Source organism: Monodon monoceros, unplaced genomic scaffold, assembly GCF_005190385.1.
Source record: "Monodon monoceros isolate NGI ecotype Baffin Bay Population unplaced genomic scaffold, NGI_Narwhal_1 Super_Scaffold_15, whole genome shotgun sequence".
In the NCBI taxonomy this organism is placed as follows: Eukaryota; Metazoa; Chordata; class Mammalia; order Artiodactyla; family Monodontidae; genus Monodon; species Monodon monoceros.
The window spans coordinates 78,933,453-78,953,323 of NW_021703771.1; the positions used below are offsets into that span (position 1 = coordinate 78,933,453).

The following is a 19,871-nucleotide window of genomic DNA, read 5'->3' on the forward strand; positions in this document are numbered from 1 at the left end:
TGCACTGTAAAAAGAGATACTGGGAGGAATGGTGTACTAATTTCTAAAGTCCCTTCCAATTCCATGACTTAGTAATTTATGAATTTATTTATTTTTATTTATTTATTATTTTTGGCTGTGTTGGGTCTTCGATGCTGCGTGCAGGCTTTCTCTAGTTGCGGCGAGCAGGGGCTACTCTTCGTTGTGGTGCGTGGGCTTCTCTTGTTGCCGAGCACAGGCTCTAGAGCATGCAGGCTTCAGTAGATGTGGTGTGTGGGCTCAGTAGTTGTGGCTCGTGGGCTCTAGAGCGCAGGCTCAGTAGCTGTGGTGCACGGGCTTAGCTGCTCTGCGGCATGTGGGATCTTCCCGGAGCAGGGCTCGAACCCATGTCCCCTGCACTGGTGGGCAGATTCTTAACCACTGCGCCACTAGGGAAGCCCCATGTTTAAAATGTAAGTTGACAGTGTATTTTTATTTAAAGATTTAAACTCTGAAATAAAAAAGATACTCCTCCACTACACTGGTCAGACACTCATTGGAGGACAATATCTAGGGTTAGTGTCTACTAATTTAGGTTAGAAGGAGCTCATAATAAGAAAACAACAAAACAGTAAAGCTCTGACATGAAGGGAGCTAATTTAATTTTTTGTAAAGTATGGTGATTCTATGGATGTGGTGAGCTCTTTTTCCATATCTATTGTTTCATGAATAAAACTGCACAAGTGGCATTCATATGCTAAATGTTTCTTTTTACTATTGATACTAACTATTAAATTACATTGATCAGAAGGACCAAAGCCACATTTTTCCTTATACTGTTAAAGGACCATTAATCTTATTTTTTAATGAGATTAATTTTTTTTTTAATGAGATTTTTAAATAAGATTGCAGGACTGCAATCTCCCAGGGATCCTGTATTTCCAAATACTATATCACAGTTAATAATTATATATATATATATATGCACATAATTATATATATATTGCTCCCTTACTATATGACAAGCGCTGTTCAAAGCATTTTGCATACAGTAATTCATTAAGCATTTTACTTCACCTTACTCTGTGAGACATGTACTATTATCCTCATTTTACTAAAGACCAACTAAAGTAGAGAGAGATTAAATAACTTGTTCAAGGTTTCATGCTTATAAAAGCTAGAGCACTTCAGCAGCCTGGCTTTACGGACTAAGTGGAATTTGCCATTCAGTCATTTATCACTTCTGATTCTAAATACAACACAATACAAAATGTAAATGAAAGTCTCTTTTTAAGTGGAAACAATCATAGTGTAAATTAGAATAAAAACATCATTACTCAGGATAATTCAAATATTTACACTACTGGAAGTAGAGAAAGAAGTGATAATACTTACAGGCCTACTTGAAATGTAACCAAGGGGCATTCACTTATTCCCATAGTTTGACATGAATATGAAATGTAATTTATCTTTAAAAATTTTTTTAAAGGAGACTGCAGAATTTAGGAAATATTAAGAATTTATTATTTTTCCCTGTGAGCCTGTCTGCTAAAACACACTAAACATCAATGAACAAAAATAGTCAGAAACAATAAAAACTTGAACTTCCTCAAAAGTTGTATCTTGTTTTTTTCTGATTATACATCATCGTGGAAAATTTGGTATGTATGAGAAAGCATAAGAATGAATGAAAAAAACCTCCCTTTTATTATTCAGTAAAAACCATGTTAGACATTTAGACACATTCTCCCTCCTTCTGATTGTGGACATTTTAAAAACAACTTAACACCATTAAAATGTTCTTAATCTTCAACTTTCATCCTCTCATTGTGTCAAAAACTCAAATATTTTTACTGGTTACACGGCACTGATTTATCATAATTTACTTAGCCATTTGTTATTAATGTACGGTAGTTTCACTTTTTTATATTAAAAACTTCTTTGTGCCTAAACACTGACTTGCATTTCTGATTAAGTCCTTGGGGAAAATTCCTCAAAGTAGAATTATTAAGTGGAGAAGCATGAATATTTTATAAGCTGATAAACACTATAAACTGCTTTTCAAAAGGTTGTTCTAAGTTACAATGCTGTTTTATGAGGACCATTTCAAGTTGGCCTGCATTAGATGGTCTCAGTAAAAATAAAAACACAAAAAAAGAAACCTTTGAAATTTATATAAGACTATTTATTTTCTTTGCGGTACGTGGGCCTCTCACTGTTGTGGCCTCTCCCGTTGTGGAACACAGGCTCCAGACGCGCAGGCTCAGCGGCCATGGCTCATGGGCCCAGCTGCTCCGCGGCATGTGGGATCTTCCCGGACTGGGGCACGAACCTGTGTCCCCTACATCGGCAGGCGGAGTCTCAACCACCGCGCCACCAGGGAAGCCCTATAAGACTATTTATAACTTACATTTCTATTGTTACTGAGAATGAGTATTTGTCCAAGTTATTATAAGCCAATGTTCACATCTTTTGAATTGCATATTCATGTTTTTTGTCCATTTAAAGTTTTCTGATTTGTATATTCTTTCTATATTAATGTTCTTTGAAGCCCTTATACCTATCATACGTGCTATCATATTCCCTAGTTTGGTTTGCTTTTATCCTTTTATTTTGCTTATTGTTTGTTTTTGGTTAAAAATGCATTCTAATGCTTTTAAACTTACTAAAATTTCCCTCATCTGGAAATTGGTTCAAGATGGCAGAGTAGAAGGACATGCGCTCACTCCCTCTTGCGAGAGCACCTGAATCACAACTAACTGCTGAACAAGCATCGAAAGGAAGACACTGGAACTCACCAGAAAAGATACCCCACATCCAAAGACAAAGGAGAAGCCACAATGAGATGGTAGGAGGGGCACAATCACAATAAAATCAAATCCCATTAACTGCTGGGTGGGTGACTCACAAACTGGAGAACACTTATACCACAGAAATCCACCCACTGGAGTGAAGATTCTGGGCCACACATCACGCTTCCCAACCTGGGGGTCCAGCAACAGGAGGAGGAATTCCCAGAGAATCAGACTTTGAAGGCTAGCGGGATCTGACTGCCGGACTTCGACAGGACTGGGGGAAACAGAGACTCCACTCTTGGAGGGCACACACAAAGTAGCGTGCACATCGGGACCCAGAGGAAGGAGCAGTCTCCCATAGGAGACTGAACCAGACCTACCTGCTAATGTTGGAGGGCCTCCTGCAGAGGCGGGGGGCTGCTGTGGCTCACCATAGGGACAAGGACACTGCCAGTAGAAGTTCTGGGAGGTACTCATTGGCGTGACCCCTCCCAGAGTCCACCAATGGACCCACCAAAGAGCCTGTAGGCTCCAGTGCTGGGTCACCTCAGGCCAAACAACCAACAGGGAGGGAACTCAGCCCCACCCATCAGCAGTTTTAAAGTTTTACTGAGCCCTGCCTACCAGAGCAACACCCAGCTCTACCCACCACCAGTCCCTCCCATCAGGAAACTTTCACAAGCCTCTTAGATAGCCTCATCTACCAGAGGGCAGACAGCAGAAGCAAAAAGAACTACAATCCTGTACCCTGTGGAACGAAATCACATTCACATAAAAACAGACAAAATGAGAAGGCAGAGGATTATGTACCAGATGAAGGAACAAGATAAAACCCCAGAAAAACAACTAAATGAAGTGGAGATAGGCAACCTTCCAGAAAAAGAATTCAGAATGATAGTGAAGATGATCCAGGACCTCGGAAAAAGAATGGAGGCAAAGATCGAGAAGATGCAAGAAATATTTAACAAAGACCTAAAAGAATTAAAGAAAAAACAAACAGAGATGAACAACACAATAACTGAAAGGAAAAGTATACCACAAGGAATCAATAGCAGAATAACCGAGGCAAAACGGATAAGTGACCTGGAAGACAGAATGGTGGAACTCACTGCCATGGAACAGAATAAAGAAAAAAGAATGAAAAGAAATGAAGACAGCCTAAGAGACCTCTGGGACAACATTAAATGCAACAACATTTGCATTATAGGGGTCCCAGAAGGAGAAGAGAGAAAGGACCTGAGAAAATATTTGAAGAGATTATAGTTGAAAACTTCCCTAACATGGGAAAGGAAATAGCCACCCAGTCCAGGAAGCGCAGAGAGTCCCAGGCAGGATAAACCCAAGGAGAAACACACCAAGACACACAGTAATCAAATTGACAAAAATTAAAGACAAAAAGAAAAATTATTTAAAGCAACAGGGAAAAAATGACAAATAAGATACAAGGGAACTCCCATAAGGTTAAGAGCTGATTTCTCAGCAGAAACTCCACAAGCCAGAGGGAGTGGCATAATACATTTAAAGTGATGAAAGGGAAGAACCTACAACCAAGATTACTCTACCCAGCAAGGATCTCATTCAGATTCAACAGAGATATCAAAAGCTTTACAGACAAGCAAAAGCTAAGAGAATTTGGCACCACCAAACCAGCTCTACAACAAATACTAAAGGAACTTCTCTAAGTGGGAAACACAAGAGAAGAAAAGGACCTACAAAAACAAACCCAAAACAATTAAGATAATGGTAATAGGAACATACATATCGATAATTACCTTGAATGTGAATGCATTAAATGCTCCAACCAAAAGACAAAGGCTTGCTGAATGGATACAAAAATAAGACCCATATATATGCTGTCTACAAGAGACCAATTTCAGACCGAGGGATACCTACAGACTGAAAGTGATGGGATGGAAAAAGATACTCCATGCAAATGGAAATCAAAAGAAAGCTGGAGTAGCAATAGTCACAGTAGATAAAATAGACTTTAAAATAAAGAATGTTACAAGAGACAAGGGAAGACACTACATAATGATCAAGGGATCAATCCAGGAAGAAAATATAACAACTATAAATATATATGCACCCAACATAGGAGCACCTCAATACATAAGGCAAATGCTAACAGCTATAAAAGAGAAAATCGACAGTAACACAGTAATAGTGGGGGACTTTAACATCTCACTTACACCAATGGACAGATCATCCAGACTGAAAATTAACAAGAAAACACAAGCTTTAAATCACACAGTAGACCAGATAGATCTGATATTTATAGGACATTCCATCCGAAAACAGCAGATTACACCTTCGTCTCAAGTGCACACAGAACATTCCCCAGGACAGATCACATCCTGATCACAAATCAAGCCTCAGTAAATTTAAGAAAACTGAAATCATATCAAGTATCTTTTCTGACCACAACGCTATGAGATTACAAATCAATTACAGGGAAAAAAACGTAAAAAACTCACACTCACGGAGGCTAAACAATACATTACTAAATAACCAAGAGATCACTGAAGAAATCAAAGAGGAAATCAAAAAATTCCTAGAAACAAATGACAATGAAAACACAACAATCCAAAGCCTATGGGATGCAGCAAAAGCAGTTCTAAACGGGAAGTTGATAGCAATACAAGCCTACCTCAAGAAACAAGAAACATCTCAAATGAACAATCTAAACTTACACCTAAAGGAATGAGAGAAAGAAGAACAAACAAAACCCAAAGTTAGTAGAAGGAAAGAAATCATAAAGATCAGAGCAGAAATAAATGAAATAGAAAGAAAACAATAGCAAAGATCAATAAAACTAAAAGCGGGTTCTTTGAGAAGATAAACAAAATTGATAAACCTTTAGTCAGACTCATCAAGGGAAAGAGGGAGAGGACTCAATTCAATAAAATTAGTAATGAAAAAGGAGAAGTTACAACAGACACCACAGAAATACAAAGCATCCTAAGAGACTACTACAAGCAACTCTATGCCAATAAAATGGACAACCTGGAAGAAATGGACAAATTCTTAGAAAGAGGTAACCTTCCAAGACTGAACCAGGAAGAAATAGAAAATATGAACAGACCAATCACAAGTAATGAAATTGAAACTGTGATTAAAAATCTTCCAGCAAACAAAAGTTCAGGACAAGATGGCTTCACAGGTGAATTCTATCAAACATTTAGCCAAGAGCTAACACCCATCCTTCTCAAACTCTTCCAAGAAATTGCAGAGGAAGGAACACTCCTAAACTCATTCTACAAGGCCACAACCCTGATACCAGAACCAGACAAAGATACTACAAAAAAGAAAACTACAGATCAATAACACTGATGAATATAGATGTAAAAATCCTCAACAAAATACTAGCAAACAGAATCCAACAGCACATTAGAAGGATCATACACCATAATCAAGTGGGGTTTATCCCAGGGATACAAGGATTCTTCAGTATATGCAAATCAATCAATGTGATACACCATATTAACAAATTGAAGAATAAAAACCATATGATCATCTCAACAGATGCAGAAAAAGCTTTTGACAAAATTCAACACCCATTTATTATAAAAACTCTCCAGAAAGTGGGCACAGAGGGAACCTACCTCAACATACTAAAGGCCATATACGACAAGCCCACAGCAAACATCATTCTCAATGGTGAAAAACTGAAAGCACTGCCTCTAAGATCAGGAACAATACAAGGAAGTCCACTCTCACCACTATTATTCAACATAGTTCTGAAGTCCTAGCCACGGCAACCAGAGAAGAAAAAGAAATAAAAGGAATGCAAATTGGAAAAGAAGTAAAACTCTCACTCTTTGCAGATGACATGATACTATACATAGAGAATCCTAAAGATGCCACCAGAAAACTACTAGAGCTAATCAATGAATTTGGTAAAGTGGCAGGATACAAAATTAATGCACAGAAATCTCTTGCATTCGTATACACTAACAACGAAAGATCAGAAAGAGAAATTAAGGAAACAATTCCATACACCACTGCAACAAAAGGAATAAAATACCTAGGAATAAACCTACCTAAGAAGGTAAAAGACCTGTACTCAGAAAACTATTAAGACACTGATGAAAGAAATCAAAGATGACACAAACAGACGGAGAGATATACCACGTTCTTGGATTGGAAGAATCAACACTGCGAAAATGATTATACTACCCAAAGCAATCTACAGATTCAGTGCAATTCCTATCAAACTACCAAAGGCATATTTTTACAGAACTAGAACAAAAAATCTTAAAATTTTTATGGAGACATAAAAGACCCTGAATAGCCAAAGCAATCTTGAGGGAAAAAAACAGAGCTGGAGGAATCGGGCTCCCTGACTTCACACTATACTACAAAGCTACAGTAATCAAGACAATATGGTACTGGCATAAAAACAGAAACAGATCAATGGAACAGGGTAGAAAGCCCAGAGATAAACCCACGCACCTTTGGTCAACTAATCTATGACAAAGGAGGCAAGGATATACAATGGAGAAAAGACAGTCTCTTCAATAAGTGGTGCTGGGAAAACTGGACAGCTACATGTAAAGAATAAAATTAGAACACTCCCTAACACCATACACAAAAATAAACTCAAAATGGATTAAAGACCTAAATGTAAGACCAAACACTATAAAACTCTTAGAGGAAAACATAGAAAGAACACTCTTTGACATAAATCACAGCAAGATCTTTTTTGACCCACCTCCTAGAGTGATGGAAATAAAAACAAAAATAAACAAATGGGACCTAATGAAACTTGAAAGCTTTTGCACAGCAAAGGAAACCATAAACAAGATGAAAAGACAACCCTCAGAATGGGAGAAAATATTTGCAAACGAATCAACAAAGGATTAAACTCCAAAATATATAAACAGCTCATGGAGCTCAATATTAAAAAAACAAACAACCCAATCAAAAAATGGGCAGAAGACCTAAATAGACATTTCTCCAAAGAAGACATACAGATGGCCAAGAAGCACATGAAAAGCTGCTCAACATCACTAATTATTAGAGAAATGCAAATCAAAACTACAATGAGGTATCACCTCACACCAGTTAGAATGGGCATCATCAGAAAATCTACAAACAACTAATGCTGGAGAGGGTGTGGAGCAAAGGGAACCCTCCTGCATTGTTGGTGGGAATGTAAATTGATCCAGTCACTATGCAGAACAGTATGGAGCTTCCTTAAAAAACTAAAAACAGAATTACCATATGACCCAGCAATCCCACTACTGGGCATATACCCAGAGAAAACCATAAATCAAAAAGACACATGTACCCCAATGTTCACTGCAGCTCATTTACAATAGCCAGGTCATTGAAGCAACTTAAATGCCCACTGACAGACAAATGGATAAAGAAGATGTGGTACATATATACAATGGAATATTACGCAGTCATAAAAAGGAACGAAATTGGGTCATCTGCAGAGACGCGGATGGACCTAGAGACTGTCATACAGAGTGAAGTTAAGTCAGAAAGAGAAAAACAAATATCATATATTAACGCATATATGTGGCACCTAGAAAAATGGTACAGATGAACCGGTCTGCAAGGCAGAAGCAGAGACACAGATGTACAGAACAAACGTATGGACACCAAGGGGGGAAAGCGGGGAGGGGTGGTAGTGGGATGAATTGGGAGATTGGGATTGACATATATATATATATATACTAATACGTATAAAATAGATAACTAATTAAAAAAACTAAGTAATAGAAGACATGAAGAGATTAAAATAAATAAATAAACAATGTACATGACAATTTAAAAAAACATCTTATTGCTACAAAAAAAGCTAACCATCATTGGTGCCTTCGGCAAGTCAGTACTCTTTTTATCATAGTCACATCAGAGATCACTGATCATAGATCACTGTAACAAATAAAGAAAAGCTTGAAATACTGAGGGAATTACCAAAATGTAACACAGAGACACAAAGCGAACAAAAAAGAAAAACCTTCCCTCATTCAAGTCACAGTCATTTCTCTTTCCTTCTAGCTGTATTTTTTTAAAAAAAACTTTTTAGTTCAGCTGGTATTTACTTTAGTTTTAATGGAAGCTGATAACTAAAGGGAGTTTACTCCCCCAATAGCTTAGCATCTGCCCCAGCACCACTCTATAGATTAATCCTTCTCCCAACTTATTTAGAAAATTAGATAGAGAGGTTTGTTTCTAAGCTATTTTCGTAATGTGAACTGGTTTTTTTAAATAACAGAATCACACAGATTTAATTATAGAATCATTAAAGTCTTAATATCCAGAAAGTATATCATACTCATTACTTATTTATTTATTTTTTTGCAGTACGCGGGCCTCTCACTGCTGTGGCCTCTCCCGTTGCAAAGCACAGGCTCCGGACGCGCAGGCTCAGCGGCCATGGCTCACCGGCCCAGCCACTCCGCGGCATGTGGGATCTTCCTGGACCGGGGCACAAACCCGTGTCCCCTGCATCGGCAGGCAGACTCTCAACCACTGCGCCACCAAGAAAGCCCATACTCATTACTTTTTATCAAACATTTCTTTACCATTTTTATCTATTAATTCTTCCAGAAAAACCCTGAAACGTTTTGTCAAGTTCTCCAATTCCCATTCATTAGCATTTTCATTAGAATGACATCAAACATTAGCTAACTGGCAAGAGACAGCAAACTTATAACATCCTGTCTTTCATCGGGAAATATATTCCCATTTACTCAAGTCTTTTTTTTTTTAAGAATTTTCTTTATATTGCTCAACCCATTTCTTAATAAAGGTTTTTTTATGCATTTGTGATTGTGAATGTTATTCATAGTACATAGAAACACTTTATCTGTATCCCCATGCCTAGACCTAGCAGATCTTATCTAATGACATACTTTTTGTAGATATATCCTGGTCCTGACCAGATTTTCAAGAGATTTTTCTTTAGCCATTTTCTATGATGAATACAATATACTACTCTCTAATCTTATTCCTTCTTCTCATGTCGCTATAATTTCAGCAACAGATCTCACACAAATGCACTAATTTCTAATTGGCTTGCATTTTCATCCAGAAGCAGTATCATTAACCAAATATTATCACACCAGGGTCAGTTTAAGTGCTTTGGCTTAAATTTTATTTTAGAAACTTAAATTAAAAATCTTTTACTTCCCTAAGAAGAAATTATATATGTATTACAGATATACATAAATTTTTAAACGTCTACACAAACCCACATTTGTTTTGCTAAGTAAAAAAGGTAACTATGTATAAAAATAACCCTTAATAACACAGCAATACTCCAAATAAAATCTTAGGTTTGCCAAACTTTCAGATTAAAAAAAAAAAAGGTACATGCTGTATTTGTATATCAGTCTCAGAAATTGATTGTGAAAGGAAGTGAGTTATTATCAGTTACTGTCTACATACTTCCAAAAATGAATTTTAGTGGAAATGATGTTAAAAAATTGATCTGCCCTTATTATTAAGTTTTTAAAAGTCTAGTCACAAGCTTTATCTGCTGGAGTTATACATCACATGACCTTCATATAGCCTGCTCAGAATTTTCAAAATGAACACTGACTGGTTGCAGGGAAAGACTGACTTGCCAAGAAATAACGTTGCTTTAAAAGATCTTTACATATAACCACATATGCTAGTCACATATATATAAATGAAAGCTACCTTTTTCTTCACTACCACATTGTTTATTTTTTTCATTTAAATTAAAATGAAGCCATGTGCATATGGAAGTTTGAATTTAACAAATCACAATGCAGTTATGATATTTAATATCCAAGATAAAACAAAAAAATTATTTTCCATTATTTTGTGTTTATAATACCTCTTGTGCTTAAAGACATGGGTGCCCCTTATCTTGTATCTACTTTAACAAGAATTAATCTATTATTCACACGTGCAGGACCTATCAAGAACGAATTGTTCAGCTTTTCAGAAAGTTAACTGCTTACCTAAGAATAAGGCTCATGTTTTTAGTTTAGTTTTTTTTTTTTTTCAGTTTAATCCTGGGCTGAATTTGACATAAATCAAACTGATATTTAAAAAGAATGCTCAACCTAGCTATTTCCTCTACAGAGCCTTCCTACCTGATACATTTTGCTATATTCTTTACATCACAGAAACAGCCGTGTTGTTGTAACATAAACAATATATATTTTTTAAAGATTTATTTTTATAATTTCTCATAAGTTGTAACTATATCAGAAAGATGATGACTCACCCTTATGGTCTGTTCATTACCTAAATGGGTCTTGAAATAACTGTTATTTGAAGGATATTTAACCTCCAAAACAGGGGTTCTCAAACTTCCTGGTCTCAGGATCCATTTATACTTTGATCCCAAAGATTTCTGATTATGTGAATTAAAATAACCATCTTACAAAACAAAACATTTAGTGCAAAGATAGGCTATGTTTTACATTTTTGCTAATTTTTTAAATGTCTGGTTTAATAAAGACAGCTGAATTTTCATATACGTGTCTATATTCAATCTGTTGCAATATGTTTATTGGTTGAAGTATATGAATAAAATCTCTCCTCATACAGATATGTGGTTGGAAAAGGGAGGAGTATTTTAATAGCCTCCCTTCTTTGATACTATACCCAAACTCAACAAATAGTTTCTTAAAAATTATCTGCAATATGGAATATAAAATCGTATCAATGAATTCTTGTACTTTATTACATTAAACCCCATTAGTCTAATCTGCATTGTTGAATGGAACTTTTATCCAGGCATCATGATCATTCAGAAAATAATGATTTGCCAAGATAACAGTTATCTTTCAACTGTTGACATCATTTATTTATTAAATACCAAAAAATTACATCATTCATATCCCTACCAATCTCATTAGAAAAGCCTTTTAGGGACTTCCCTGGTGGTCCAGTGGTAAAGAATCCACCTTATAATGCATGTGATGTGGGTTCGATCCCTGGTCAGGGAACTAAGATCCCACATGTCGTGGGGCAACTAAGCCCACGTGCCATAACTACTGAGCTCATGCGCCTCAACTAGAGAGCCCGCGTGCCACAACTACAGAGCCTATGCACTCGGGAACCCACACGCCACAACTACAGAACCCACACGCCACAATTACAGAGCCCATGCACCCTGGAGCCTGCACACCACAACTTGAGAGAAGCCCGTGCACCACAGCGAAGAGCCCATGTGACGCAATGAAGATCCCATGTGCCACAACTAAGACCCAACAGCAGCCAAAAATAAATTAGATAAATAACTAACTAAATAAATAAATCTTTTAAAAAAAGAAAAGCCTTTTAAGTGTTTGAGCAGATGGCAAGCTCACAATGGCAGACACACGTTTTCTAAAATCTAATTTTTACTCAAAAACTGGAATTTTATCACTGGCAACAAATACTAACAATTGCTTGCTTGAAGAGACAGGTTCATTTTGTTCATTTTCAAGAAAATGCCTACCAAATACTCACTTCTGAATAACTACAATTTGTCTGTTGCTCTTACAAGTGAAAATAATATGCCATGAAAAAAAGTGGCTAGTTCAGTGTGTATCTCACACAACTGCTTTTTCTTGAGAAAAACATATTACTTTGGTATAAAGCAGAAGCGCTTTATGTGTACTTCCCATTTCTTCACACAGAATATTGAAGAGGTTAAGTTCAAGGGTCAAGATATTTAAAATAAATAATTTTACTTCTTCATCAAGGATACTCTTATGCAATGATGGGTTTAACCTCGGGTGCACAGGAAGGAAGAAAACAATGCCTGCTAGTATAGTTTGGGGCCACTGCCTCGACTACAGCAAGGCACCAGCAGTTTTACTCTCTGTTGTTTCTGTATCATTAGTGCAGGTATCTTAGCAGTATTATGAAAATAACTGACTTTACAGATGCCCAACGGGTCTCAAGGATCCCCAGGGTTCTGTGGACCACAGTTTGAAAACCACCACGTTAGACTATAAAGGCCATGTGTGATATCAAATCTCAGAACCACAAAATAGAATGCAAAGTTGTGAACATGTATATGTGCTTTTTTTTTCCTGAGAGAGAATTGCTAGCTTTCATCAGATTCTCAAAAAAGATCTGTGACCCAAAGGTTATCATGTTAACTTGGATTTAGAAATCAACCAAAACTCCACTATTAAAACACCACTATCAGTCAGGTTTCACTGATTTCTTTCACAAAATATATATTTCTGCGCTGAAAATATTCTGTGACATAGGGGGAAAATGACCATGAGCTCATAACAGTGATTTGGGAAACTCCATAGGAACTCTGAGTATTCAGAGGGGAATCCAAATGCACTTGAAATGTGGTCTCTTGCCATTCTTAAGGCTTAAATATGATTATCGGATTATTAAAGATAAATACAAGTCAGAAGGGAATTCAACTGGTTTATGACTTTTCACATAACACTGTATTCCAAAGCAAATATCAAATTGTAATTAGATTGTTATTTGTGTGATTATTTGTTTACCATCTGTCTCCCACACCAGACTTCGCTTTTTGAGGGGTACATATGTTTTGTTCGTTTTTGTATCTCTTGCACCTAGCTAGCACAGTGCCTGCACATAAAAGATCCAAAATAAACATTTGTTGAAGCAATTAATTAATGGATAAATAAACCTTATGAGGCGGGTAGGGCAGAAACAGAATGATACAGAAGAACCACCACAGGGGAAGAAAATTTCTCAACTGGGAAAATGAAGTACACCTGTCCATGACAGCATGACTGCTCAATTTTGCTCATGGAATAAGGATTTTCTGCCCTCCGTAGGTTATAGTCATTCAACCAAAATTTACTGAGCACCTACTATGTGCCAGGCAATTTTCTAGGGAGTGGGGCTGCTGCACTGCACAAGCATGCATGGTTTCTGGGTTCAAGGAGCTGACCTATGTTTTTCATCTATACTAAGATGCACTGTATTTCATCATTTTAACATCTCTGAGAAAAGCCTCTTGCAGTGCTGTCTCAAGAATTTAATTGGCATTTTTTTTTTTTTAGTGGTACGTACAATATTGGGGCCTCTCACAACTGAGAATGATTTACCTAGATTTAGATTTAATGTCATGTTGTGAATAGGAAATGTACTGGATGAGCTTTCAAAGACTTGTTCTGCTAAAAGTTTAAAAAGCGCATAATTAAGTACTTCTTTTTAAACGAAAATACAGACAGTTGATTAATTTGTACACTTCCTGAATCTATGAGGTGCACACTGGTTTACTTCTTAAAGTAATGTGAAAGGCCACCAACACTTTCTTTACTTTTCCTAGTCAAAACAGCTGCCATTGATTTGTAAACAACAATAATGCTATGAATGGATTTCGGTGTCACAAACCTTATTGAACCATTCAGGACTTCTCTTTTTAGCCAATGATAGCGTTGTAACAAATCCAGCCAGCATTCCCGCTGCAGCAACAGTACCAAGGAAAATTCCACCTGTCAAGAGTTTTGGGGGTAGGGCATGGAGGGTGGGGAGAGGAAAAAAAAACAAAAACAAACCCTTACGTTAAAAAGATGGACACAAGTAAGTTTCAGATACTATTTAAAAATCACTTTTGAATTTCGAGAAACGATGGCTAAGCAGCTCTTGGCAAAGGTAAATGACAGCGGCTGGGAAACCTGCGTGACCACACGACCTCTGGTTCCTGAGGCCATGCTAAGGTAGGAAATAGGCGCAGGGTCTCTTCCCGGGGACAACTGCGTGAAGTTTCTCCAGGGGAGAAAAAAGAGAGAGTGGGAGTTAGAAAAGGGAGGACACGAGAGCAACTGCAGAGGGAATGGGGAAAATGCAGCACATACAGAACAGCTCGCGGGACCAGCCCACGGACTAAACCCAGGGCACCCAAGCGAAGGTCTCCCTGGGCGGGGTGTGAGTGGGAATGCCAGCTCCAGCGCAGGCTAGGGCCCCGGGTGAGGTTACCCCGACACCCGCACCCCACCACACCACACCTTTAACCACGAAAAGCCGGTCATTAGTGGACGCCGGAGCCCCCAGCCGAGAAGACGGCTCTCCAGTCCCAGCACCCTCTGTCTCCATGTTTATAAGCCGCCACTACTGCGTCCGGCGCCAACTGCGACCGGGTGGAAGCGAGAGCTAGGCGGAGGAGAAAGGTTCCGCTGCCCCCTCCATCTGTGCAACCTGAATACCGGTCCGGAGAACGACCTTTGCCCCAAAACTTCTGTCCTCCCCCGCGCGCGAGCGGGGAAGCTGCTGTGGCTGCACCCCGGGGGCGGTGTCTTCCACGGTTGTCAACCAGGGAGGATCATTTGCCTGCTCCAAGGTGATGATCGCTGCACTTTAATATTGTGTCTATTTGAAACACTGCTCAGCTTTGACTCTAGGGGGCAGTGAGGGGTCGCAGATTGCGCCAGGAGCCCAGTCCCAGCCTGGTTAGAGACCCTGCAGCTCTGTTTCCCGGTGAGCCGTACACTATGTCTGAGGATTTGGCCGGCGTTAACATTTCACGATTCTAAAAAGCAGGCCTCGGCCTTTTCTCTGTACTTTGCTGGGAAATTTCGTAACAGTTGTCGCTTTAGGTGTAAGTGACAGGCTTTATCCCTGGAAGACTGCCAGCCTATGAGCTGTGTGGTGATGCGCTTCCTACCCCACGGTTTGATTGATTGTCCAGCCGAAGGGACTGGATGGCTAGCATGCTGAACTGAAGTGAATGGCACAACCGCAGCCGGGAGAGCAGAGGAGCACCCTAAGGGGTTGCTAACACGGAGCTTCAAGGCTGCCCCAGAGCGGCTCAGCGCCAGCGGCCAACAAACAGACCCAGTCTTCACAGACTGGGAGGCTAATTTGCAAAAGGTGGTGGATTCAGTAAGCGGCCATTGAGAGGAGGCGGCTGGTAGTCATAGAAAATCTTTTCAGCCTCTCAAAGACAGACACATGACATCATCTTTTAAAATGAGGCAATCTGTCATTCTTGTTCAGTCTGAACGACAACAGCAAAAGCCATGAACTTCTTGAGATGGGGATGGAGATCTTTATTCATTTTTATACGTCCCGGCTCTCAGGGTGTTACCTGGTCATGTATAATAAATAAATGTTGGATGAAAGAGTAAATGAATGCATCAGTTAAAATGCAGTTAATAGCCCAAACCTGGGCTCTGGTCCTAAACCACTTCTCAGCTATGTGAACTTGATTAGGTTATTAGGCTCACTTACCTCAGTTTCCTCACCTGCAAAATACAGAAACTGATAGAACCCACCTCATAGTATTGCCGAAAGAATGAAGTGAAGCAGTGTAGGTAAAGGAGTTAGCATAGTGCCTGGCACAAACACTTAGTGCATCTTAGCTCTAGTTATTATCCCCTTCGATTCCAGTAGCTGTTTTGCAGCATTGCCTATAGAGATTTTTTTAAATTATAGATGCCCAGGGCCTACCACTGGAGTTGACAGCTCTGAAGGTCCAGGCAGGGCGGTTTAAAAGCTCCATTGAGCTTCTGATAATGAGCCAGGTTGAGCACTACTGCTCTGTTCAAATTTCTGTGTGGGAGAAATCACAAAGAATTTATTTAACTTTGGATTCTTTGGAAGCACAGTGTCAGAATCTGAAAGAGCCCTTTAAGCTGGCAAATGCTGTGCTAATTTGTCGAAGGTCCCGAGACTTAACCTTCCCCCTATACACAATGGTGACCATAGCAGCTAACGTTTATTGAGTGTTTTCTGTGTGTCTGGCATTACCCTAAATGCTTCAAATAAATTATCTCATTTCGTCTTCTCCATTGTGGACCAAAAACAAAACAAAACAAAAACAACAAAAAAACTGTTGCCTGCCATCCCAGTAAACAATGAATGTTGCCCTCCATCAAGCCATCAGGCACTGCAGCCACCCCCGCGGCGCTGCCTGAGGGCAATTCAGGCTGCATTAAAAACAGGATACGGGCCCTAGTTAGTTAAGGTGCATCTCAAAGGAATAAATTCAATGAGCCCAGACTCTTGCATCTTCCCATACTTAGAAAAGCACTAAATCATTAACTTGAGATGTCTGGTTTTTGTGATTAGCAGTAATCTTTTGATGCTCGACTACATGTTTGTTTTTTTAGCAAAAACTCCTAAATATCCTGGCTCCTCCCTTACCTCTTTGGAACAGTTCCTCAGAGCTATCTGAGAGGCTGATTCCCAGGCTATAGTGCTAAGTAAGGTCTTCAAATAAAGCTTTTAGGTTATGCGTTTTCAGTCAACACCATAAACTCGGAGAAACTAACTTGCTCAATGCACACAGCTGTGAAGTAGCAGAGCCAGTATTTAAAAGCAGCTCCATCAAGTCCTTATCCGCCCCCGAGGGGTCCTCAAGCTTGAGCTTGGTAATCGGGCTCATCTGCAAGGACTTGTTGACCACAGATCGCTGGTCTCCAATCCCAGAGCTTTTGATTCGGTAGGGCTAGGGTGGGTTTTGAGAACACGCATGTCTAACAAGTTCCCGAGTGATGTTGATGCTTCAGGTTCCACTTGGAGACCGTCTTCTCTCCGTCTTACTCACAGTTTACACCTTTAAAATCCATATGAACAGGCCAATGAGCAGTACTGAAATAAAATCCATCATTCAAAAACTCCCAACAAACAAAGTCCAGGACCGTTTTAACATTTGGAATTCTGTTCTCTCAAGACTGTTTAGAGAGAAAAAGTGCTGACTCCTCGACTCTCCCCATTCTTTGCTGTTCCCCCCAAAAAGCACAGAAATTTTTGATTTTAAGGATTATATTACTATTTACTGTTAGAAACAGAAGAGAGATAAAACATCCTTAAATTTAGGAAAGTTACAGTGTCCTGGACTCTGGAGCCTGTCTCCATTTTGAGACAGTAACTACAAACCCTGTTGGACACCTGTCTGTTTTTATTTCTGAGCATGTGGTTCACAAACTTCTATCTTCTTTCTAACTCCCAAAAGTAAAGGACAGCTTTCCTCCTTCCTACACGAAAGCTTACTTTCCCGGTAAACAGAGGGCAGAGAGGCAATTAAAGCAAACCAATGGGTAATCTTTGCCTTAGCAAGCAATTTACATTTTGAGGATCCTTGTCAGATACACACTTTGGAGAGGAGGGACTGAGAGCTCCTTGGACAAGGCGAGCTTGTGGGGGGATTACATCACCATCCCCCAGCCTACTGTGCCTTGTTCTCTCCCAGGTCCTGGGGGATGGTGATTTCAAGGCCTGGGAAACACCCCTGGTACAAGGATGGAGAGTCCCTGGCCCGGAGATTAGAACCACATTCCAGGCATCCCAAGTTAGAATGCTTAAAGAAAACATATTTTAAAGACAATGTCACTCCGTATTTCTATAGTGCACACAATTAGGTATTTCAGGTGCAATCTGATTAGCTGATCTGTTCTAGGAACCCTGAAATCTCACCTAGACTGGTTTCTATGGAAATGCAGGATGCAAGCTCCAAACAGGAGACTTGCAAACATTTGGAGCACAGTGTCTTTGCAAGACATTGACACTATTTCTAAAACAGCCAGACAGAGCATTCCAAGTGGAAACCAGTTATCAGTTCCTAAACGGTGCCCCGTGCAATGCGAGCAGGGCTGCCTTTTCAACGGAAGCATGAGTCCCTTTTAGAAGAATGTAATAGAACTGTCTCACAAGCAAAAGAGCAGGCTGGGAAAGCAAGTTCATCTGAGACAGCCTCTGTTGCTATTTTGGTGTTTGTTTTAGTCAGCTCAAAGTCCATACCAGTGATGCCTCTGACCACATTCTTATTTCAAACATTTTGGCCCCTGTAGATTCTATTTCAAATTGTGAAAGCTAGAAACCTGTTAGCATTGCAGTTCCCAGAATTTGGGTAGCCCTAGCTCTAGCTAATTCCAAACGCTGATGGGCTTTTTTCCCCAACTAGTTTTTAAAAATATTTCTTGAGAGATTCAATTTCTCCCTGTTTGAAGTATGAGGTTGAATTCTTTTTAAAATCTCATAAGGATCACATAGGATCCTTAGTAGGATCATTCTTCTCACTACTTCCTGATATAAGATAGCTGTCAAAAATGACATTAAAATGAGATTAAAAATTATTGCCTAATTAAGTGTGTGCATAGAAGAAAAGATCCACTGGATCTTATACTGATTTATTAATGGAGGTTACCTTGAGCAAAGGGGGAGGTGAAATTTTCTATTTGTATCTCTTCTACTTTCTACCTTAATAAGTAAAATGATGACCAAAGCAACATTTTTACATATCTATAATGTTTGAATCATTTTTAACAAAGGACTTGTTACTTTTATGAAAAGGGGAAAAAAAAGGAAAGAAAACAATAAAAATACTTTAAAATATAACACCTTATTATTTAAAAGATAGATTTTTCTGTCTAAGTAGAAATATTATGTAGGTTTCCAGAGTTACTCACCAGGCTCTCCAGCAGGATATCCAGGGACAACACTCTTGGAAAGCAAGGAAGCAAGAGTGAGAAGCATGTGTCAGAAGGAGAGACTCCAGGCTGGCTGAGAGCCCTGCATGGTATTTGCATCCCCTGGTGGACTACCAGAGCCTCTTGAATGCTTCCCAGTATCTGCTCTGGATTCCCAAAGTTATGGCAATTTTGAAGTGCACAACAATCAATATCATGTAATATAAATGGTAAGTATGGTAATCATTCCTCTTCAGTGAGCTGAAACTAGATTTCCAAAGCTTGAGTCTCATTACTCACGTCCAGCATTTCATTCCTTATCTCTTAGAATTGAAGTCTGTAACTCCCAGGTTGAATAATATAAGTCTATCTTCATCACAGTAAATGAAATTTGCCATTACAGGTTCCTTCCTTTCATTTTTTCTTTATTAGAGGATCTTTTTAATTTTTTCTACATTATCAGTTGAGTTGTTATTGTTAGTGATAGACCAGAAATCTTTTTGAAAGGTGTTATATTTCATCAACCACTAGATATTTTCTTTAAAAAAAGTGATGCACATAATTTCTTTTAACTATGTTCCTCAACTTTCTTGTGAGGATCTAATACGATCACATTTGTTCAAGTATTTTGTAAATTGTCAAGTATTCTGGCAACATAAAGCATGATTATTTTTAGTCCTGTGTGTGTATCCCAGTCGTAGAAAACCCTTTAACACTGCCAAAAGTGAAATATCTTTCCACTTATGCCAGTATTATCACTTTGCCAGTATTTCGTATACAGCCCCAC

The 19,871-nt window shown here is 38.9% G+C and overlaps 1 protein-coding gene across 1 annotated transcript in view; it reads right to left on the bottom strand.

Annotated features, from left to right (window-relative positions):
- TMEM242 (transmembrane protein 242) overlaps positions 1-14,843 on the bottom strand; it is a 47,269-nt gene extending 32,426 nt beyond the window's left edge. The window contains exons 1-2 of the mRNA XM_029224124.1: positions 14,684-14,843; positions 14,070-14,170 (exon numbers count right to left, since the gene is read on the bottom strand). Of these exons, the coding sequence (XP_029079957.1) occupies positions 14,070-14,170; positions 14,684-14,771 (189 nt within the window). The 5' untranslated portion in view covers positions 14,772-14,843. The remainder of the gene's footprint in view (positions 1-14,069; positions 14,171-14,683) is intronic.
- Between the last annotated feature and the right edge of the window lie 5,028 nt (positions 14,844-19,871).